Source organism: Thamnophis elegans, chromosome 5, assembly GCF_009769535.1.
Source record: "Thamnophis elegans isolate rThaEle1 chromosome 5, rThaEle1.pri, whole genome shotgun sequence".
Taxonomy (NCBI): Eukaryota; Metazoa; Chordata; class Lepidosauria; order Squamata; family Colubridae; genus Thamnophis; species Thamnophis elegans.
In genome coordinates this window covers 53,712,671-53,737,319 of record NC_045545.1, presented here as the reverse complement: position 1 = coordinate 53,737,319, position 24,649 = coordinate 53,712,671, and the positions used below count along the sequence as shown (strand labels likewise).

At 36.0% G+C, this 24,649-nt stretch overlaps 1 protein-coding gene across 1 annotated transcript in view; it reads right to left on the bottom strand.

Moving 5' to 3' along the window:
* Positions 1 to 6,743: 6,743 nt before the first annotated feature.
* NFASC (neurofascin) overlaps positions 6,744 to 24,649 on the bottom strand; it is a 103,654-nt gene continuing 85,748 nt past the window's right edge. Inside the window, 3 exon segments of the mRNA XM_032217196.1 lie at positions 6,744 to 7,921; positions 15,880 to 15,949; positions 17,613 to 17,744. Of these exon segments, the coding sequence (XP_032073087.1) occupies positions 7,690 to 7,921; positions 15,880 to 15,949; positions 17,613 to 17,744 (434 nt within the window). The 3' untranslated portion in view covers positions 6,744 to 7,689.

The window sequence follows — 24,649 nt, the reverse complement described above, 5'->3', positions numbered from 1 at the left end:
TGATGGAAAGAAGGCTGGGGCGGCAAAGAAACCTGTCTTAGTAGAGATAAACAGCAATAGCTCCACAAACTATTTACCACCGTATCCGTGTGTGGGATGCTCCATCTGTGAATACAGTTTTTCAGAAAGCAACATTTAAATCAGATTGTCTATGACACCGACACACATCTATTACGTGCTAAGCTTGCCCGTCTCTCTGGAAAATATCTGGACATATGCGTGTGGATTATGGATGATTTCCCTTTGCAGTCATTTGTCATATAGCATATGCCATTTTGAAATGGCAGAAGGGCAGAGAGCATATTCAAATTGCGGAGCTAAACCTCTGTAAGGCAGCACTTGGAAAATTACTTCACCGTTTCCAGTAGGTCTCTAGTTTTTTTTCCTAAGGTTGGTTTTGATTTCTATCTATTCCTATTATCAAGAAAAACATTCCATTCCTTTTAGCTTGATATATATGATAAATGATGTCTTTCTATATCGGTTTTCTATAACCCAGTAAAAATACTGTGGAAATGCAAGATACTTTTATGAAAATACAGAATACAATCCTGTGTTTTTCAATCATCCTTAGCAAACCAGATGCTCAAATAATCGTTACATTACAAATCATTAGAAACCAGAACATACTGCATTGATGACAAACATATATCATTACAAGAAAGCTAATAGTACAAGTTCTTCATCCATCCAGTTTGGGATGCTTAGCCCTGTTTGTTTCAGCATTTTCAAAAATGAAGCAATACTGTTTAGGGGAATGGGTGAAGTGTAATCATTAAAAAAAGTGTCTAAGTGGCAATCTAATCTGGTTCAATCATTTCATTTCTTCCACTTTGCATTTAATATCCTTAAAACCACCTTTGGCAGATGTTTCCCTAGTCCTTTTTAAAAAAAGCCTCCTTGGCAACTGTCAGCAATGAAAGCATTAGCCTGCTTCTCAATAGCATTATTAAAAGCATTACGGTAGTGACAGGAAAAAAGGGAAAGGAATTAGTCTAATCCTTCTAAGTTCCACCTACCATCTTAACTATGGGCCCATTTTTCCTCTTTTTGTGTAGGAGAAAATCAATGTCATGCTCAGCCTATCTTTTAATAATTCTTTATTATAATTAGTGCTTCCTATGTAAAACAAAGAAAAATATTCTTTTTACAGTGTTTAAAAACATTTATTTATGCCCAGGTCTTTTCCATATTGTTCATAGCAATCTGAACATTAAACATGTCTTCAGAATTTGGAAAATAATCACTGTAAACCATTTTTTTGCAGCCATAGTTATATATTCATCTGGTAAGGAGATAAACACTTTAAAAAAAACCCCCAAAAACCAAATATGTAAGAATGATGAGAATCAGGATTCGGACATTATTATGGAAAGGGCATAAGCATGAATATATTCTCATTAATAAGTGACAACCTAATCCAAACCAGGTTCAACAAGTAAACTTTTGAAGTACAAAGGAAGTTCTCTGAGTCTCTAAGTTGAGTACCAAGGATCTAAAAGTAACTTTTGACATCACAAAGCATAATAAGAGATGGCCATATCTATGTTAAATGAAGAGCCAAAAAACATCCTGGATTTTCTAGCACCAGGAAAAAAAATACCCCTTTAGATGAGCTACAATGAATTAGAGTGGAAACACACTTCAAGTTTTATTACTATGCTGATAATTATTGCTGAGCTAAAGATTTTTAGCTTGACAGCAAGTCAAGAATTAACTTGGTGCAAACCTTGCTTCCTTTATAGGTCAAAGTCATGAATCAGGTTTCTACAATCCTTCCAATTCTCTGCATGCCAGGAAGTGAACATAAGCGTGTACCTGCAGCTACAGCAGGAATGGGAAGAAAGACCACAGCAGGTCGTGGGAGTCAGGTACAAGATACAAACAAGAGGCTGAGCCCTAATGGAAATCAATATTATATAGCATCTCCTTGGATATAGTTCTGAGAGGTAATTGGGGCATGGATTCAGGTTACTGAAGATAGATTGATAAGGTGAGGTCAGGCTCTACTATTCTAGTGGAGCTGTGGGACACTTCCATAGGACTGAACTTGAATTGGAGGAATTAAATGTTAGGAAGACTCTAGGCCATTTTTTTCTGTTGGTTTTATCTCGGCATTAGTTGTGCCAAGGTTCAGTGACTGTGAATATCCAATCATCCATATCTGTAAAGAAAAATGTATCACTTTTAACCTTCGGGGCACATTAAATGAGGGGAAACAGGTTCATTTCTTTTCTAATTCAAAATGCACAAAGCACAATAACATTTTCATTCCTCTGGCTTAGTCATACGGTTGATTATACTGCTCAGATAATAATCTCTGAATATCACTATAGTTGATGGGAACTGCAGTCCAGCACAGGTGAATGGCATTAGCTTGAGAATGTTATTTTAAAATATCAGCAATATCAGATGTCATGCTAAAAATTGAACTTACCCCAAACTGTAAAATGTGCAGAAGAGCAATAATATCATTTTAGAACTTAAGTCATAAAGAGAAAATTAAGCAAATTTGAATATCACTGCCAAATGCCACCCTTGGTAGAGATCTATGGTCAGAGAAGAGATGGGCAAAGATCTACACCTGTTTCATGCTATATTGATTCGGTGGACTTTAGAAAACATTTTTCATTGCTTCTTCTCAAAGCAACAGAACATCAGGAGCCTTTACAGATGGACAGCAACAATAGATAAGAGGCACAATGTGTGGTCTAACAGTGATTGCCTTCTTGTCTGGTTCAGTGCTCAGGCTGGCCAAAACCATTAAATTTAAATGACCAGAAAAATTTAGTAATAAAATTCATTTTGATGGTCCTATGGAGAAAATTATCCATCCTCCACAACATGGTATCATAGATATAAAATTTTACCCAGAATTTTACCTAGCATCACGATCCATAGGCCTAATATTTCATGAATGTATTTTCTGCTGTATCTGTGATCACACCAAGTTTGGAGATGGTTGGAATACATGTACATATAAAGGATTTTTCATAGAACAATTTTCTGCCACCAAAATTATTAGTAAGTTGCAGACTAGATTACTATCAATTGTAATAGTAGAGGCTCCTTAGAGTGTTACAGGGTTCAGATGAGATTAAAAAAATGTCTAAATCCTATAATTGTTCTTTTGATTAGAAACTTCCAAATTGATTGCATAATCACTGAAGGGTACTTACCTGCAATTCAACACTTGAACCAAACCTATAAAAAGCCTTCCAACCCTTCTCAGATCTTTAATATTAACCAGGTACTAAGACGGTAAAATGTCATTGATCTTTCCAAATTAGGACATACTAGTTCCATTTACACGACCTCTCAAAGCTCTCCTAATATTTTCATTTATGGTTTTTTTTCCATAGTGGGTTTAGATGTATTTATTGTAAAACATTCCTATTGTTGGAAAATATCTGAAATGTTGCAAGTGCACCATCTCCTATAATAAAATCTTATCGAGAGTCCTTTTTTGTTTTTAATGGACCACATAGAACTTTAATTGCGGGACCTAACCCTATTTTTAAAGACATCTCTGTTCCTAAGGTTATTCTATTGAGAATAACACATTTTCCATTGAAGGCAATTTCCTTTCTGGAACTAGTAAGCGACAAAAGTTTTACTAATACTGTTATATGTACAAACTGTTTTAATATATCTGAAAATGGGATTCTGAAGAATGTACTGTAGATCTTTTAGTATTTTTTTTAAATAGACCTTCCTCAACATCTGTAGAGCAGAGGTCCTCAACTCCCAGCCCACAGCCCGCTACAGGACCATGAAGTGTTCAAAACCAGGCTGCAAAAGCAATAAGTGAGTGCATGTTCACACACACATTCCCACTTGGCATGAGTAGTGGACAAGCATGCCCGTATGCCCTCCATGTACACAAATGGAGTCTGCATGGGCATGTGTTTGCCCAACAGCCATGCAGAACCATCCCCTCTCCCAACTTGTCCACAAAGACAGAAACATTGGGGAACTTTGCTCTAGAGCCATGGAAAGTTAACCACATATGGTTTTCTTCAAATATATGGGCTGGCAAAGAGGATGCACACACACACACAGACACACGCACACACACATATTCATTCATTTCTTATGGACAGATGTTCCCATAGATGTGATTAAGTGTATTTGGAATTCTCTTGTTATCTGTTGAGCCTCAATAAGCTGATTCTGTAAAATAGAATATTCCTTTAATCCGCAGAGTCTCTATACATAGGATTACTGACAATTGTGGACAGGCTTAAAAACAATATGTGCATAGTTTAACATTTATCACTTTCTACTGAAAGTGAACATTTAAATTTATATAGGATATGTCAAACATTTTGACACTGTGAATGTTTCAGTATCCTGTCCAGTGGGTAGAACACACCTTTCATGCAAATGATTAAAAAAATCCCTGATAGATTTAGGTAGAGCTGTGAAAAGCTCTTTTTTGAAACCCGGGGAATTATTGCTACTATACTAAGTCTGATTTGCTTCCTATGTTTCATGAAGCAACAAGTTCAACACTGAACCCACGAAGATCAGAAGTTTTCTTTAATCCTATATAATAGTTAGGGAGAGCAGAAAGAGCATGATTTATGGAATTTCCCTCCACCTCTTAATACTAGCTCCGTTCTTGATGAAGTAACTGGGACGGAACAAGAAAAGAGAGTTAGAAGGGGGTCATCAACACTCCAAGCCACTGGCCGCCTGTCTCTGCCATGGAGGATTTCTTCAAAGCAACCAATCCAGATCCAGACAATTTTTGAACTGTAATTTCTTTTGATACCTTCATTCTCCCTCTCAATCCAGCATTAAATTTAGTCAAGTTCTGTTCTGTTTTTCAGGAAATTATTTATTTGGACAGGTAGATCTAGGTGGACAGGCCGGCAGCATCCTAAACTTACTTAAACAATTTCTTTCCATCATTTTCTAATGAGTTGGAAAGAATAAAGTCACATTTACTATGAAGCTATAGATACAAAGACAGCCAGTTGGTGTAGTGGTTTAAGGTACCACGCTAGAAACTGGGAGTCCTGCCTTAGGCACAAAGTCAGCTGTGACTTTGGGCAGGTCACCCTCTCTCAGTCCTAGGAAAAAGGTAAACCACTTCCAAAATCTTGCCCAGAAGACTGTAGAACCTTGTCCAGGTTGCCTCCAGGAGTCAACACTGACTCTAAGGCAAACAAAAGCAAAGACACAAACATTAACTGGGAACCAGTTCTGTCTACCATTCACTAAGTACAGGTTACAACCATGTAACCTGTACTTACAACCATTTGTTTAGTGACCATTGAAAGTTACAACAGTACTGAATAATATTATCATTTTTCACAGTTATGACGTTGGCAGCATCCTCCTGATCATGTGATCAAAATCCAGATGCTTGGCAACTAGTTTATGACCATTGCTGTGTCCCAAGATCATGTGATCACCTTTTGCAACCTTCTCACAAAACCATTGGGGAAACTAGATTCACTTAACAACTGGCTTACTAATTTATCAACTATAGTGATTCACTTTACAACTATGGCAAGAAAGGTTGTAAAATAGGGCACAACTCCCTGAACAGACGTCTCACTTAACAACAGAAATGTTGGGCTCAATCGTGGTTGTAAGTTGAGGTCTACCTGTATATCATATAGCCTGTCTTTTCAAGGAGGCATAGTCAATTCAGTGTTTGGAATTAGCACTATTCTATACCATTTTTGAAGGGTAAGAGCCTAACTTAATGCACCAAAAAAGACTTCATTTTTTGCCTTTTCATTAGACGATAAAGACTGGCTGCATTAAAATTTCATTTAGTTGATTTTAATTTTTAAAAAAATATGGCAGTATTTTATGAAGTATGCTAAATTGGTGGCTTCTTGAGATTTATGCTTGTTAGCAAAACTCCTTCTACAGTAAATCAGCTGAAACATACCCCCATATTTGTGTTTACATTTGAGCATGATAACTAGGCAGATCTTCAAAATTATCCTAAATATTATTTTCCAGCTATGCAACTGTTAGTAGGAGCCAAATTGCTTCTTTTAAATACCTTTGGTTTGAAAAATGTAGGGCATAAAGAGAAGACGTACTAGATTTTGCTAAACACAGTATATTGTAAATCTCTAACTTCTACTGCTATCCATGCTACTTCTTATTCTGCCAAGCTGTAATAGTCGTTTAAAATGCATGGACAGATTACAGACCATCACACAAAGGGCTTAATCTATAGATAAATATTCATAGTTTATTAAGCTTCAGGGAACGCATGAAGCTGTTTAAGGCATATATGGAAGAATAATGTCACAATAGAATCTGCATCTGGGGAAAACAGGGTTATTGCAGGTTAGGAAATTAGCTCAACTTGAGTGTCTTTGATGTGCAACTAATAGAATGTGAGTTCCATGCTGCTGCTTATTTAGCAATGGAAAGAGTGCCTTTAGGCTGACAGAAGGGGCATGAGCAAAAAGATGTCCCAACATGTATCAGAGACTGTTTCACCTTGAAAATGCAAAGTAGAGACAGATGGATTCATTTGGGATTTATTCTATGTGCATATGTACTTTTGCATCAAACATATACATCCAGGAAATCCCAGAATTTTTCATAGACTTGCAGGTTACTTTGGTTGTTGTTGTTGTTTTTTAGTAGGGGGCTGCTTTCCTCTTTTAATTAGCAGTAGGAAAGCCCAGACTGGTTGATCTTCTCTGGTTACCTTTGTTCCCTTTCCTGTTACATGCAGGATTGGAGATGTAATTAATACCATGTGTACGCATTGTGAGGAATGGCTGTTTTTAATAAAAATTAACAACAAATTTCCTCCAATAATTCTCTTCTGAAAAACAGCAATCCAATCCTGTTTCCTATTCTTGTTTTTTTTTGACAGAGATACAACGTTTCAATTAAACTCTTTGATAGCATGGGTAGAGCACAACTTCATATTGTGGTTTCTACGGAAGCAGAAATTGAAATACAGAGCTAAAAGTGAGATCTTCAATCAATGCAACAATCCTGCCTTCCCATTTGATAGCCTCCACACTGAAGCCTATTATGGAACCATTTTATCTCATAGGAAAAAGCAGCATATACCTTGCTTAGTGAAAAGCATAGGCTAGGGCCCGTCTACAATGATCTCCAATAGAAGTAATGTTCAGAAAAGTTCCTGTTTATAAAACAGTTCATCATTTAAAACCAATAAACTGATTCTGCAATGTGGTTTTCATGCTGTTTTAGCAAGGGGCGTGCCATAATGTGCTCAGCTTTTTTTAAATCATCACTCCCTACTCAAGTTTCCCCCACATGTTCAGACATTTCTTTTTCTGAGGACAACATCAAATCCTTAAAAAAGGGATCCCCTTCCCCAAGTCAGTTGTATACATTATTAATGAAGGAAATTGCATTATCTCACAAATCAGACAAAGGGGGTATAGAGGGATGTTTATTTCAGTCCAAGTTCTGAAGCCTGGGGCACAGAATCTCTGCATTCTGCTCTTCAGCTGGTCTCTGGTGGGTTAGCTCAGATTTCAGCTGCAGTATGATCACTTCAGCAGTCAGTGCATCTATGCTGTTTGCTAAAGAGATGATGGCACTGGTCGGGTTTGTGTGTTTGGCCTTTGTTGCCCTACCCTGATTGCTTTCTCTTGTTGATGGTGACTCTGCTGACCCATACCAACTTATTTCTTTATTTAGCTGCTGTTGCTTCAATATATAGTGTTATGCCAGGGAATAGATAGCATTTACTGGTGATGTGGCTTCTGAGCTCTCATTGCCTTCTGTCTCATCTTTGTCCTTCTTAACTGTGTACTGGCCAATAAAGGAACCATCTTCATTGAACTGTCCTTCACCTCCTTCTCCATAGTCCACCAAGCTGTCATCACTTTCTTGTTGCTTTATTGTGCCATCTAAGGAGGTCTGACTGCCTTGCAGTGGCTTGTTGTCTTCATCACTGGCATTAAAGGAAAAGGAGAGAATGGGAAATGAGAAAATATGGTTTAAAGGAAAGCATAATATTAGAATTTGAAAGCAGCGTCCGAGTGATGATACACAAAAAGGCAACAATTGTGCATAAAGATCTAGGAAAATATGGTGACATCTTTGTAAATACAGATGCCTGGAAAAATTAAAGGCAAAAAAGTACATTTCTCAAAGAACCTATATAAATTAGGAGAAGGAAGTCCCTCAGTGTTATGATAAGGAAAGTCATCCTGAAGAACCAAAAAGCAAAAATTAGCAAGCCAAATTGGAGATAATATATCACAGTTCTGAGCCTTCTAGTTTATATAAATCCCATTTCATCAAAGATACACTTTGTCCAAAGTGCACCCACTGACAATTTAAATGAAGTCTTTCAGCAGATCTAAAGAGGACAAAATTCTTTTTAAAGATTTATTTTGGCCATTTCATATGAAAGCAATTTTTTAAAAAAATGATGCAGGTCTGATTTTAAAAAACAAGAAGGAAAAAAAGCAACGTCTTAAATCAAATCTTATTAATTGTACACCGGGACACTACCAGAAAAGCTCAGATCTGTAGGGGCTAAATTGGAAACCTGAAAAAAAAAAATGGCAAAGACAAATGATGATCATATAGCAAGCAAGCTCAACTTAAGGGAATGTTTACCTTTATTGACATATAATAACATTTCTCTTTGCCACCTCGAGAAAGCTTCTGCAAAATTTGTAAGATGGGTTAACTATTTTGAGTTTCTTTTTAAAAAAAGATGAAAGAGTCTCATAGGACTAAGTCTTGTTGATAGTTATGAGTCCTGAGGACAGTGAAGTTTGGATTTGATTGCCAAAATACACTTTAAAGTATACAGAAGTGTGAACAGCACTTCTCTGCAACACTTTAAAGCAGCTACATTTTCCTCAGGGTAGTATAGTTGTCCTCTGCAGGCACTACACAATCTCAGGAAAAGATATGGTTACTTTCAGAGTTGCAGACTGATGCCATATCCATGCAATTTCTCTCTTCCAGAGGCATGACCAACACCCCTGCACTCTGTAACACTTTTTGTCTTTAAGTCTGAAGTGCTAAAAGGCTTTAATGGATATTCATGTGAGATGTATTCTTTTAATTGTTTGCAAGTTATGCAAATATTAATAGATATACTAATATCCCAAATGACTTTGGTTTCCAGTATTGCCATTTCATTGCATTTTCTCATCATATTATATCCAATAGAATAGATCCTTTCTATAATGTTGAAAGTTGCATCTTACAAGCTCTGATCTGGTCTGAATTCCCAACAAATGATCATTCTAGGTTATTTGCAGTCCCAGGTACAACATTCTTTATTGCAATGAGAAGAGGAATTTATTTCCCTTCTGGAAGGAGCCCATGTTGAAAAGTGCATACATGCTGCTTCTGAATATCTTAGAAAACTGTAAATCTCATATTTCGCAAACGGGAATTAACATGCTTGTAATGGCACAAGTTAATTTCATTATCAGGGTTTGGGCAAGTAATTGAACCTGAGGCAAGAAGAGCTTTGAGGCAGAATGGGTTAGCATTATAAGAAGACATAAAGACAAGAACAGCAAAAGCCACAGATGCTAGAGATATTTGTTTTCAAGTTAAAATAAGTATTTTAATAAAATGTAATTGCAATGAAAATTTGCCCCTTCCATATTTAATGGCAGTAAAGTTTTCAAGGGATTTCCTATTTGATACCCCAAAGGCTGGATTCCAGAGAACCACACAGCAATGTATGCTGTATGAAGTGTTTTTTGTTTTGGTCTTCTCCCATAAAGTCATCCTGTTCTTTTTTTACAGGACTGCTATTGAAAAGCAGATGTAAGAAATGTTGTTTGAAATGCCGCAAATACTCTGATGTTCTGCACATGGCTCTTTGGATTGCAAGCCAAACAAGTAACCATATTGCCTTGTTAATACATTAGGAAAATAACTAAATTCAGCCTTTAACGCACAAATACAATGTGCTTATTAGATAAATCTTGCAGTTTATTTAATATATTAAATATAGTCAACCAAGCCTCAAGTGAAATTAGTTTAGGAGCATCATGTTCAAGAGTTGCATTACATTAGAAGGAATAATTTTTGAGTGAAAGATCTTCAATCTGAACTTCTGAAACTATTGGCTTCTTCTTGACCACGCTTCTTTCGTTTAGTGCCCAGTAAGTGAAATCAGTTATAATTGCTTTTAAAATATGAGGGCCATATCATACCAGTAGCTTACCAGATAATATGGAACTACTCAAAAGCCTCTAACCCAGTAGACCCTTTTTCATGACAGTAATCACTATTCAATTGTGCAATTTCACATTGCACATATAAATATTAGTCAAGAAAAAGGAATGAAGCTAGGGCCACTGCAATGTCATTGGACATGGTATTGGGTCTGAATCTACAGTCAGAATGCAACTCTATGGACACAGGACACCTGAATCTCAGAATAAGAAAGAAATTTCTTTTTAACTCTGTTAGATGAAAAGTGTTGGAACTGAAACATGGAAGGAAGTTAAGAGATTAGATATGCTTAGAAGTGCTGAAAGAAAATGTGTGTAAGGGTTTGGGTCATTCCTACCTTTCAAGAGACCTTCATGGTCCATGTAGAAGGATAAGGTGAAAAGTACAAGAACAGATGAATATAAACAAGGAGAGAAGCAAAAAGAGCCTGATCAGAGAGCAAAATAATATAGGCTTGAAGTTTAGGGATCAACGCCAAATAAATAATTGCAATAGTAATAGTTATTACTTTCTGGAAGGGCTAAGCATCTTAAAGTACCAAATGAAACCCAATTTAAAACACAAACTGCTAATTGTGTGCAATGACATAAAAAAGCAACTACTTGTTGATAAATGTCAATGATACTCCCCCCTCCCTTCCCAGGTAGTCACCCTCAAAGCTGAGCCATGGTGGCAAACTCTCATTGCCACTCCAGACATGCTCTCATTTTAGAGATTTAGTCCAACTAAACAAGCCACTATATGTCTGAAGGGTTTAAGCAGTCACACTCTTTCAGAGATATAAAAATTTAAAGCATGGTCTTGCAAAAAAATATGTCTCCAAGAAAGGTCTCAGCCTTAGATGAAAATGCTCCAAAGAGGAAGGAGGAGGAAAAAGAATTATGGGCTGGAGTTTCATACACGGAGTTTTAGATGAGGGGAGAAGTAGATATCATAGATCTAGAGGAGAAATCCCCTTTTTTGTATATTTACATAAAAATTTGTTCATATTGAAATAGTGGGAAACAGGAAAAAAGCACATTAGTTGTTTCTTAGAACATTTTCATTGAGGTCTAGAAGCATTTGCTGGATGGGGAATTCTGGAAGTTGAAGTCCAGACATCTTCAAGTTGCCAAGGTTGAGAAACACTGCTCTAGACAGACTCTCCATCCTCCTTTGAAGAAAACAGGATTGATTAACATTATGAGGAGGAAGAGTCCTGAAAATTAAGCAGCAGATCTTATCAGAATATTTCCATCTTCAGAAAATCTGTAGGTGCCAGAATGTAGTCACAAAAATCACTCGAGTGCAGAAGTACTATGTGAGTTCATATGAAATCACTTGCCAACATTCAAGGAACAAAAGAGATTGGGTGAAAATAAGTCTTCTGGCTTTTAACAAGCATTGCTAAAGTTCTGGTTTCACAATCACCAGGCCTTGTAGAAAGTAATCCTCCTATTTTCTGTGTCTTGAAATTGGCAGTGAATCTAAAAATTCCAGGATTAAACTGATTTGGAGCCTGGTAGAGATAGAGTGTATTAAAACATGAAGAGTAAAGGGAGAAGGAAGATTGAAAAAATACAATCGGTATAAGGTCTTAGTTGTTCTCTTTCCTTTACTCTCTCTCTCTCTCTCTCTTTCTCAAGTCAGATGTTTAGTAGAATGAATGCTATTAATGGCTAAAGACTTTATAGCTTATTCCTCTTGTAAGGAGACTATAAGTCTGGCAGCAGAGTAGAAAGAAATGACAGTATATCTCTTAATTATAGCCCGTGGCCATTGGCATGCTCTATGCATAAGCTTTTACAGCTCTGAAGGACATGATCAGAGTGTGTCAGGCATATTTCAGTGAATTAGGAAGAGAACAAATAAAGAAAACATGCCAGTTCACTTTCAAAAGCTATCTGTCACATCTCAATGACTATGAATCTTAATTAGTCACATTTCTCTGTCAGCTAATCATTTTCTCTTTTATTCTGACTTCTTATGTGATTCGTCAGTTCTTTAACATCCTGCATTAAGTTGTGCAGCCATGGTTTGTGTGGAAAAAAATAACAAAAAGCCTTCTTTCTAGGGCTCCAGTGGAAGAAAGTGTAATATTTTAAATCATAGCTTTTGTCTCTTGCACAAATAAAAAACTAAAATAAAATGATTCAGCCAGTTCACTGCTATAGATGAATATTCAACTCAGCCCAGATTTTACTGTTAAAGATAGTTTCCTAATAATCAGGACAAACAAAAACAATCATAAGAATACTTTAGTAATCAGTCAACACAGGAAGTTCTAGATGTTGGGAATTGGTTCAATGTCAGTGACCCAAGATTTATTCTGATATAAATGAAGCTCCAATGTTCTAAATGTCTATGAAGATTCGCAGTCATCCAGGTCATGGTTGTCCCAAAAGTGATTTTTCAAGAGGCAACTGAACTTCCTTGTTTTTTCTTTGAAGACATTTTGCTGCTCATCCAAGAAGCTTCTTCAACTGACTGGATGGTGTTGAGTGGAAGGATTTATATTCCTTGCAGACAGCTGGTCATTTACATTCTTTGTAAATGATCAGACAGATCAGGGGTGTCAAACTCCTGGCCCGCAGGCCGTATGCGTCATGCACTTGCCATGCCCATGCCCGGTTTAGGGAAAAAAAGTTGAGATACATCTTGTGACACCATGAATTTGACATCCCTGTTTTAGAGAGTCATTGAGGCCATTTGCATTTTTGTCTGTGTGCTCAGGATTATCTGAGTAGTGCAAATGAGTGTGGAGCCTCTTTAGAACTGCTGAAAGACTGTGTTGTGGGGATGTGCACAGACAAAAATCCAAGTGGCCTCAATGACTCTCTAAAAAGAATGTAAATGACCAGCTGTCTTCAAGGTATATAAATCCTTCCATTCCACACCATCCAGTCAGAGCTGAAGAAGCTTCTTGGATGAGAAGCAAAACATCTTCAAAGAAAAAACAAGGAAGTCCAGTTGCCTCTTGACAAAGCACTTTTGGAGCTATAATGTTCTACTTTATCCACATGCATTTTTTTCAAGAATGCTTCAATCATACTTTTTTTTTAAAGAAGCGAGATAACATTGCTTGCAGGTTTAACTATGTTTTCCAAAGGAGATTGTTAAGTGAGAGCACTTCTGCTGGTGAAATGGGACCTTCCTTTACTCTCATATTTTGTCCCATGCAATTCTGATACCAGGAATCCTTTGACTGCCCTGTAGTAGATTTGGGATATGTATAGGGAAAATGTAGGTTTTATATGTAGGTATATTTCCATCAGCAGAATAACACAACCATATTCAGCTCTAAGCTTTTTTCCCACAGTAAAAAAAAAAAAAAAAGAAACAATAGGTGCTATTCATATTAATGTAGAAATTTTACTTAATGATTCCATTAATATCATGTTGTAACCCAATCAGCTGTTGGTGATTTGCATGATATAAAGAATTAAAAACATCCTAATAAATATTAAAAATAAAACAATTAAAAAACAAGCAAATCATAACTACAAAGATTTCCTATTAGCAATTGAGATTGAAGAGCATGAAACAGTATTCACAGTGCTAAATACGTCTGCAAAAATGAGGATTCGTCCCAGGGTCAGCATTTTTGATAAGTGGTATCTTTACTCACTCTTCATCCTAACGTGTTCTTTGCAATAATATACATTATCTTTGCAACTTTCATTTGTTCACATCTCAAGAGTCAAGATAGTGTTTTTCAAGGTAACTAAAAATACTTGAGTATACTTCAGTCTTGATAATTCATAAATGGTATATGGTATTTCCCAAGAAACTCATTTATTCAATCTACTAAATGAACCCAAATTACTTTTTATTTTGCTTTGAGTAGCTTGAAGAATTCTGAATCATAATTAATTTTTTTTTAAATTGTGACCTCAATGTTTAAAAACAACTCTGGAAGGGAACAAGTTTGGAATGGCTATTATTAGAGCAACTCTGATGCTTAAAACACATAGCTATCAAACAGGGGTGGGTTCTAGCCGGCGTTACTGTCAGTTTGCGCTGGATATGCACTGTGCGTGCATGCGCAGTTCAATGGAAATTGTTCTGCGCATATGCAGAACTCCCAAAAGAGATGGTGGAGGCGATGGCGACCAGGGAACCGGTTCGGGTGTGTGGCCAGCCTGGGTTTCTGCTGGTTCTGCTGAACCTGTACGAACTGGTAGGAACCCACCTCTGCTATCAAATTAACCAAGCAGTTTAATTAATGTGATTTGGCGCTACAAGATTTACACATTGCTCTTTTTTTCAAAGTCCTATAGTCAATCCTCCAAACAGCTTCATATAGCACTTAGACTTTTATACCATTTCACAGTGCTTTACACCCTGCTCTAAGTGGTTTATAGAGTCATCCTATTGCCTCCAACAATCTGGGTCCTCATTTTGCTGACCTTGGAAGAATGGAAGGCTAAGTCAACCTTGAGCTGGTCAGAATCAAACTCCTGGAGTAAGCAGTGAGTTAGCCTGCAGTACTGCATTCTAACCACTGTGCAACCATGGCTCTTATATACATAACACCAGACCTTGCACTACAATTTTAATAAAGCCTTTTTATCACTTTTATTCTTGTTAGCTGTAAAATAAAAGTACTGAATTTGGAAGGAGAGCAATTGTGTTTTGAATAAATCATCCTACAGTTTTAGAATAGCTGGACATTTCTTTTTGTTTGCTTGTTTGTTTTAATAGCAAGCAAGGGACTGAAGCGCCAAGTTACACAGGCTCACAACATACGGTTAATTTAGCAAGGGGTAGCAGTGTTACCTGTTTCAGTTCCTTGGAAGTAAAGGTGAAACAAATGTAAACCTTGAATGCAGGACCCATCTGTGAACAGCCAAAGAACACACTTTTGCTTTGAAAAATCAAGAGAAAAAGTGGCTGTGGTCCTTAAAAAGATGCTTTTGATTTACATGAAGTAGTGATGGTGTTGGAAGTTATAACACTGAAATTGTCAGAAAAATTTAGTAGGTTCATAGAGGCTATCAACATATCCTTCAGTAAATCAGAAATATGAAGCTTCTTGTTGATTTTTTAGAAATGTAGGTTTATTCTTCCTAAGAAATAACTTATTCACTGTTTATTCTTCCCATTTCTGGGGGTGCACTAACAGGAGGAAGCATATGTTTTTTTTCTCATGTCTTGTTTTTGCACTAGACCAAAGACAATTCTGGAAATTGCTAGCTCTCCCACAGTGCCTACCTTTCTTATCTGATATAATGATCCCCACTCAAGAGAGCTCATCATTCAACATTCAAAAATGATTAAATTTTCAGATTTCAAAAGGAATTGGAACTGATCTACTTGTATAGATAAATCAGACGATACAAAATTATTGGAACTACACTATTGCATCAGATAATGAAAGATTATGTTTCATGTATGTTTGGATGACTCAGTCTAGAGGAAGTCCATCCTTCATGAGGATGGTTCTGATGTGCAGAGATATGTCTCTATGTGTATCCATGTGTTTATATGTATGCCTACATATCTTTCACTCATAGCCTTCAATGAATGAACTTTAAAAATGCTGATTTCATTTTTATATTTTTTAAATGCATAGATTGGTGCTTCTTTTGGTAGAGAGTTTAAGTAACACTGGAAGAATAAAGAGGAGTAAAATGTAAATTCATGAAAATGAAATGAGAAAGGAGTTACTTGGAATGGCAAGCAGATAGCAAATGCCTTGAGTGAGAATCATACCTGTAATCGAACGATCCATTATCTACCTTCTGATCATCAGGATCGAGGGGCACATCTTTATTTGCTCGCACTGGGAAGATATACGTAAACAATTAAACACTCAAAAGCATTGATCCAATCTGCATATTTTGTACATACGTACGTACGTACGTACATACATACATATCTTTCCAGATGAGTAGTGATGTTTTATGTGTACAGTAGAATGCTATTGAACAATGAATGCTATGCAATTTTCACATCATAACAATCTTATTCAACTTTCAGAAAATACTTCAAAATTCAAGAACTTTCTAGAGAATATGGCAATCTTCATACAACTATAACACATTATCTAAATTAATGTAGGGAGATTTATACCATTAAGACCTTTTCGCATATAAATGTATTTTTATTTAGTATTATTTTAACATTGTATTTAAGTATTATTTCAATGTGTATTCTGACTATACTGCAGTGTACTATCTAAAGGCTATTTTTGGTCCGGAATGGTGCAACTCAAGCAGTTATGGGTTTATCTCTGTTCTTCCATGTAATACCTCTGTTGTGAAAGTTGCAATGATTTTTGGATACAAGTCAAGATGCTGGTTGTGACCTAGGAAGCCCTTCATGGTAAAGGGGTGGACTATCTGATGGACCACCTATCTCTCATTGTTTGTCCAACGGGGAAACAAGTCCCAGGTTCCATTATTAAATTATCTGATGTGACCTAGAAGGCAATCCCCCTCCATTGCAGAGCCTATGCTTTCCAATAATATCACCCTGGAAGTTTGCTAGTCCTAGCCCTACCCTACTGTTTTTAAAATGGGTACTGAAGATCTGTTTCTTTCCCTAGGTCCATGATGGCAAACTTATGGTACATGTGCCAGAGATGGCATGCAGAGCCCTCTCTGTGGGCACATGTGCCATTGCCAGCTGCTCTTCTGTTTCCAGTGTACACATGAGGGCTGGCCAACTGGTCTTTGCAGGGGATGGAGCACTGGCAAACAGCTGGAAAATGGCCCAAAACAGGCATGCATGCACCAGCCAGCTGGTCTTTGGGTTTCCGGTGCCCCAGTGTACACACATGAACGTGTGTACACACGGGTTCCGGTTTGGGCAAAGATGCCAGAAAGGATCGCCATCACTGCCCTAGGTAATAGATTAGGGGGATATATATGCTTAAGGGATCTGTGCTTTTTGTCTGAATATATTGTCCATTCCTATGTTTGTCTTGCTTATTGTATTGGATGTATTTTTAATTTATATGCCATCCAGAATTATTACGACTTGGTAAGCCTTAAAAATGATTTTTAAATAAACAAAGAAATGAAAAGCAAGAAAGCTACCTACTTAAGGTGCCAAAGGTTGATACCAAATATAAAAGAATGAAAAGAGTAGTTAAAATGATTAATTCAACTCAAAGACAGAGATGAAAAGGAAGGATTCCTTTCCCAAAAGGGGGAACATGATAATAATACTTTCTCAGAAAATAAGCTAAGAGTTTTATAACCGTCATAAATTCAATCAAATCTTAATGTAAATAATGAAACAAAGCATCCCTATCTAGCAAGAAATCCCTTTTACCCTGTTTTGATAACATAAATTCTTTTTTAGTGTCCCAGTTGTTCAGTGGTTCTGGGAATAAATCTTTCTAGTGCTTTCATATTAAAAAAATTAATTAGATTCTGAATTATATATTTTGAAATAAATCAAACAAAGAGCATTATATCAACGACAGCTATTTCTCTTACCTGGATATTTTCCTCCTCTGCTCCTCTTAATAAAGCAAACTATCAGCAAAATCAGTACCAGGAGAGCGATGGCACACATCAATCCAATAAACCAGCCCTGAGTTGCAATGTCCCCTTGATTCTTAGTATAGGCTATTTGAAGGAGTTGAAAGAAGAATAATTAATAGAATAGAACCAATCCACATTGTAGTGATAAATTACCAAACCAGAGTTATTTGATCCAGTGTCATTGATTCCCAATGTTCATATTGTAGGATTGATGTCCTCAATAACCACGTTCCTCCAGTTTGCGTGATCGGCATGTGTATATCTATGTGCACAAGATTTTATTCTGTAGGTCATTGTACCACAAGCTAAATGTCTATCAACCATAGTCTATATTCATTTCAACAATGATGAAAAATTAGGAAGAGGAACATGTACAAACTTGGCCAACCAAGGAAGGATATATAAAGAGGAAGCAAGAAAAAAACAAACCTAAAACAGCCGGATAACAGAATTGATCTCTCTTTACAGTAAAGGAAAATGTCTTTGATACCTCAAAAGAGGCTGTGAAGTTCTCCACAAGAAGGTTTAGTTTTATCCAGTACATAGATAAAATAAATAATAATAAAATTATTTTTATTTTTAAAATAATAATAAAAAATCATTCCAACACATCATTCAGTTCAATGAATATTGTTAAGTGGGATCAGAATCAGAAGAAATCCCTTGTAGTACTTGAATAACCAGGTTGTGCTCTTTCATCTTGCAATTTTGGTCAAGTTTAATATCAAATCATTAAGATTCAATTGCCACCACAATGTTACAGAAATTCAAAAATATGGGTGAAACTCTAGAAAGATTTATCCCTGAAGAATAATTCCTGACAGTAGTGGAAGATTCTACCTCTTTTTCTACTACTGTTCCATTTGCTCTGCCCACTCCATTCCAATATAATGGCTGGTATATTATTGGAAGAGAAAAATCAATGTTTTAAAAGAGGGCATTGAAACCACAGGCAGTAGAAGTCTAAGATAAACCAATGTTCCCTTGTGAGGCAATTGCATGTGATTCATTTTTCTCTGTAGCTCTTATTGACTTCCCAGACCCAATGTATCAGTGTAATGGCCGGGGGTAAGCAATCTGTACGGGACTGCCAATTCCCACTAGTACAGAAGTGACTGGCACCACTCCATTGCTATGAGAAAGCCGTCACGATAACAGGACTTGCCAGAGGTACTACGGGATGCTGATCACCCACTGCTGAATTATTTCACTAATACTATTTTATATTACTATCCCATTTATATTAAAAGGGAATAAGCATACCACTGCATTATGGTTTGTCACCTTGAGAAGTTACACAATTCTACAATCTTTACAATCAGTGGTAACAAATGAAGATGTTATTACAATGGGAATGCAGCATTTACATACTTGTGTCACACATACTCTGATAGGAGCATGGAAACTGTGGTAGTTGCATGACAATGTCATCATGCACTTATTTTAATTTCTTCCCCTCTGCAGTCACTTATTTTTACATTCATCTGAGCTTTTTGAGATCAAAGCTAATATAATTTCCAAAGTATATTCATGCCTTTAACATAGCCATTTGTTTTTAACATAGCCATATGCCTTTAACATAACCAGTATCTTGATGTACAGTACATGAGAATTAGTTATCATTTATCTCATTATTCTTAAAATAGCTACATTACAAATTGCTCTGTATCCAACTCAAAATATTTTCCAAGATGTTACAAGGAGGAAAATCCTTTAATTTGAACTGAAATGGTAGAATTTAGTTAGATTACAATATGAATGGAGCAAAGATTCAGGACAGAAATTTGGAGCAAAATAGGGGTCCCTTTAGATAATGGCTTTGCATCATTTCAGAAACAAACTTGTGCAATCTTATATAGGTGAGTCTTCAAATTATGGCAATTAGTTCAGTGACCATTTGAAGTTGGATCAGTCCCCAAAATTATGGCTGTGGCAGCATCCCCAGCAACCTGAGAACTAATTGAATAGGGCATGTGCTGAAAAAACGAGGGGGGCTACTTTTGTTCCTCCAGGTGGAGCATATGTGTGAGGATTTTTATCCTGGCAGATTAGCTAAGGGGTCAAGGATTTGATAAAATGAGATTGTTTGTACTTCCCTATAATCAGCTATTCTGTAGAGTAAACTTTTACTAATTTATGATATTCCTTATAGATATTTTCAGTGTGGTGCAAAAAAAGCTGATAACAAGTAATTTGAGTTTATTTGTGGATTGAAAATTGAAGACATAAATCCACTTAATGAAATACTATCCACAATGAATTTTCTAAGTAGTCTGTTAAATACTAAATAACAGGAATAATTAAGTACAGTCTTATATACTGTATGAATGGGAACTATCAATTCCTACTTTCTGTAGCACTTGATTTCCTTGGGCAAAGACAACGTGAGATTTCTAAAATAAAGAGCACTTTAAAACAAATAGTGCATTTTCAAGCTTCATGAAAAAGCACAACTCATCAAGGTTGTATGAAAGCATTACCGCAGGGATGACTCACTTGGAACAAATTGTGAAAAGCCTTAATGGTTGAATTCATGACATGAAAATCAATGAGTATTTTTCTTCCTCATGAATTAAACTAGAATTGTGCTATTAGTCCAGAACCTAATGGCTTTATCAGAATACCAGTAGGAAGTAACACATATAAGCAGCTTTCAAGATATCTACAATAAATTAAAAATATCACAAATAGCACTAATGGAAGATTATTGCAGCCATACAGAACTGAAGTCCTGCCAATATTGTAATGAAGTCTACATAGATAGCTAGCAGACCTTTTTACACTCTCTCTGGGCTTACTTACTTTAAGTGCTAAGTTCTGTACTACTTGCTAACAATAAGAGTTTGATTACAGGAGGAATGCAAATATCCCAGAGGCCACTTGCTTTTAACTCAATCCACATATGCCGTGTACATGTTATATGATTTCCTATCTTCACATAAAATCATCTTCAGATTTTCTTCAGTGCTGGAAAATCACCACAATCATCATAACATACTACGACCGGTAGTATACATAATAAATATGTGTCCAGTCTCTGAAGTTTCAAACTAGAAAAATAGTTATTTTAATAACCTTTTAAACTAAACATGATATAATAGGTATTCTAGGTTTAACAGGTGAGATAGTTCTCCAAAACATGATGGGTTTTTCTTGGTTTATATAGCAATAGAGACAGCCAAAGTAGGTAATGTTGCTATTGGGTGAACCTGGTTGGACAGTTACGATTCTAGCAGCTGTCAAAGGATATTGTGAGTCAATCTTAACAGTCCTAGATCTCCCCAATTAGATGGAAATGAGACTTCTGGTTAGGCCAGGAATAAGAACAATTTATTCACTTCTGGACATGTAAAAAAAACCTCTCAAAATTATTGGAAAGATATACCAGTACATAGTTCCATATAGAGATTATTAAATTAAATTAATTTTAAATTAAAATTTAAATTAAACCAGTGTTTTAAGTCGGTATAATTTCAGAATATATTAACAAGAAACATAACTTATTGAACTATATGTTCACAGCAGCAAGAATAACTCAATATTGGGGGAAAAACCTAAATTGGGATCTTAAACTTCAACAATATGAGATGACGACAAAACAAACAGCATATGTTTGCAACAGAAGTTTAACCAAATTAAATCAAGAATGGTTTCCATATACATGATGAAGCAAGCAGCAAATCAAATACAAACACCAACACTACGGATTCTAAGTGGGTCTAAAGGTTTATAAATTCTGCAAATCAGCTGGTATATAAAGAAGGGAGAATCAAAACTCAAACACTTATCTACTGTCCAAGCAGCTTTTTTCCTTTTCCTTTTTTAAACATTTATAAACAATAATAATTAACAGTACAGTGAAGACCTTAGTATAAAGCATTGGAAAATGGAAACCTTTTTAATATAATAAAATAAGTTAATGCATTTTGCATTTGTCTATGAATGCCATGCTTAGCTTCAATTGTACAATTCAAGCAACCTTAAGTTTATTAAAGTTCTAAAAATAATATTTAACATTGATATTTTCCCCTATTTTTAAAGATTTAACTTACCTAAGCCATCATAATGTTAACAATGTCCAGTAGCACAATTACTACTGTACCCAGTTTAGTAATTAGGCTACTGGACATTGTTAACATTATGATGGCTTAGGTAAGTAAAAACTTTAAAAATAGGGGAAAATGTATTATTTTCATCTTATAGTACTTGAAAAAAAAAGACTACTGTATGTGTACCCCTGACTGGTCAGCAAAGTGGTTCGTCCTTGTTTCAGCTTATTATCTCCAGCTTTATCTAATTCAAGATATTAATTTTACAGGCCTAGATGCGGAGAATAAGTATCTAATTCTAAGCTCTAGATCTGTCCATGTTTCCAGCCTGCCTTAATGATCTCAGTTATTATCAAGCTCTCAACTGCAAAAACGTCCATCCTTAATATTTCACACTTCAAATGGGTAGTGGGATATATACATTTTGTCCACTCCCTATACTTTCTCCTGCCTCCTACTCCATAAGTTGGCTACAGGTGTGTATACTGTGTTCTTTGCTTTCAAAAGCCCAAAATTCCATTTCTGGCCACTGTGATTAAGAGACTGCTCAGTTGTGATAAGAAGGCTGCTGTGTGGATACAACATCTGAGCAGGCAGGATAAATTACTGCCTCATTTGATATAAAAGAAGAAACTAATGTTCTGTTTTCAATGAAACAGAAATGAAAAAAAATCTGTATCTAGTTTACTACAGGATGCTTTCCCATCAAATCACACCCCCACAAATGTCAGGGGCATCTCCTGGCCTTTAATTTTTGACATTTTCAGTGGTTCTACTGGCAGTGAATATACTGTACAGAACCATTTCCTGTTAAAAGCTGTAACAATATGGGACAAAGGGAACTTTGAACTGATGCAATTCATCTAATGGAAGGAGTATGTTATTAATCGCCTGGATCTGAGGCTTGCATTAGGCTAACTGAATCTTCAGAATGGGGAGGAAGGGAATACAAAATCATTCTAAAGGTTTGGGAATCAAAGTTGATTTTGTTAATGATGCAAGTATAGAAAAGCTTTCAAGTGAAATAATTAATCTTAAGAGACTCAAGGTTAACAGTTCAGATAAGCCAAAGAACCAGATAAAGCAAAAAAGAAAAAGTGCTGTTGCAACAATGAAATATTTCCCTCAGCATATTCACAAAACCCTGCACAGTGCAGCTGTTCTATTTCACTATGATTTATTGATTGACCAGCCTTGTGATTCTCACCAATCCTATCTTCAGAACAGCTTGCTTTAGCTGTTTTTTGGGCAGAGATGAAGGGAAAAAAAAAACCTTTATTTTTAGAGTAATATTGTGATATAGATCAAAACAAAGCCACACACAGTGCAACACGGTCTGTATTTGTAGTACAATGGGAAGAAAGGATCAGTTAGATAGGACCAGTTAAACAGAACAAATACTTTATAATCAAAATATAGTAAGTATAGTAATTTATTCCTATCAGGAATGAATGAATATTATTTAAAGAGTCCTAAAATCAGAGCAGCCATTAATTCTTCTCTGAAATCATAAGTAGTCCCAATGTAAGAGAGATATCCTACAAGTAAGAAAATCACTGCTTAGTGGTCCTGTGTAGTGAAGTAAGATTGACAACACTGCTACAGAGTAAACTTTAGAATGAGCTGCACCTAAATTGACTGAAGGTCATGGCATGTGTCCAGGTTATCTGAGGAACTGTGCCACCTCAGTGGGATTGACCCGTCCCATCAATGCCAATAAAAGGACCTGCAATGGACCTCTTTGGTCAAGTAATTCTGATTGGCAGGGTCCAGAAGAGCCTTATGTGCCATGACTCCTACCTTCTGGAACACACCCACCCTTTTGACCTTCCAAAAAGTTCTGAAGACCTGGCCTGGGGCCCTAGTGGGGTGGTGGTGGTATTCTTCCCTGCGGGCATTTTGCCCCCTTGGTTCCCACCTTTGACAATTTTGAATCAAATTTAATGTTACTATTTATTGTTTTGAAGTTTTAATATATTATATTAGTGCTTGATTGTAAGATGCCTAGAGTCACTTTTAGGTGAGATGGAATGAATGAATGAATGAATGAATAAAGGAAGGAAGGAAATTCTATATTACTATCAGAAAATGGTATCATGCTTCAACCTCTTCTCCTAATCCTGTACACAATATTATTACTCTTGACTTAATATCTATGTATTGACATGATTGAATGTATTTTCAAAAACTGTTAAGAAATAACAGCATGAACATCTTAGCTAACATATAGATGTTTTTAGGGGCCATGACCAGAATTATATCCCACCAGAGTAAAAATTAAGACTGGCGGAAAAATTCTAAGCTCACATTGTCTTCATCTGAGCAAACAAAACATTTTCATTTCTTTCTTTTCAAAAATACGATCAAAGCAATATCCTGGGCTCCAAATATACTGAGAGGAAATTGCCCATTGCAAAACTATAAGTTTCAACAATTTTAGTATGAGACATTCAAGTCACTTTGGGTCACTGGAGTTTACAATCCACTTTTCAATCCCTCCTGCAGCCTCAATCCAAAATTAAATGCATAACAAATAATCTGAGGTTAGCTAGCAATAGATCTATGTGTCGTATAAAACAGCAATCTATGATATAATTCTGAAAATAGTATCATGCTAGTCCTGAAGGAGTATAAATTGAAATATATTCTTCCTACTACAACATAGATTTTAAAAGAAAAAAAAAACATATGAAACCAATATAGCAACACAATCAATCATTCTTTGCACCATATATAATATAGGTTATTAAGACATTGTCAAAACCCTATGTCTTTTTATATCTTTATCATTATATTTATAAATCAGAGAAGACTGTGTTATTGCCATTTCCAGCTATATTTATGTAACACTGAGTTATTCTACTCTCATTTATTTCTGACTCCAGTGCATTGGTACTGCTAGCAAAGAAAAGAGTGTACATTATGGATGAGATTTTAAAA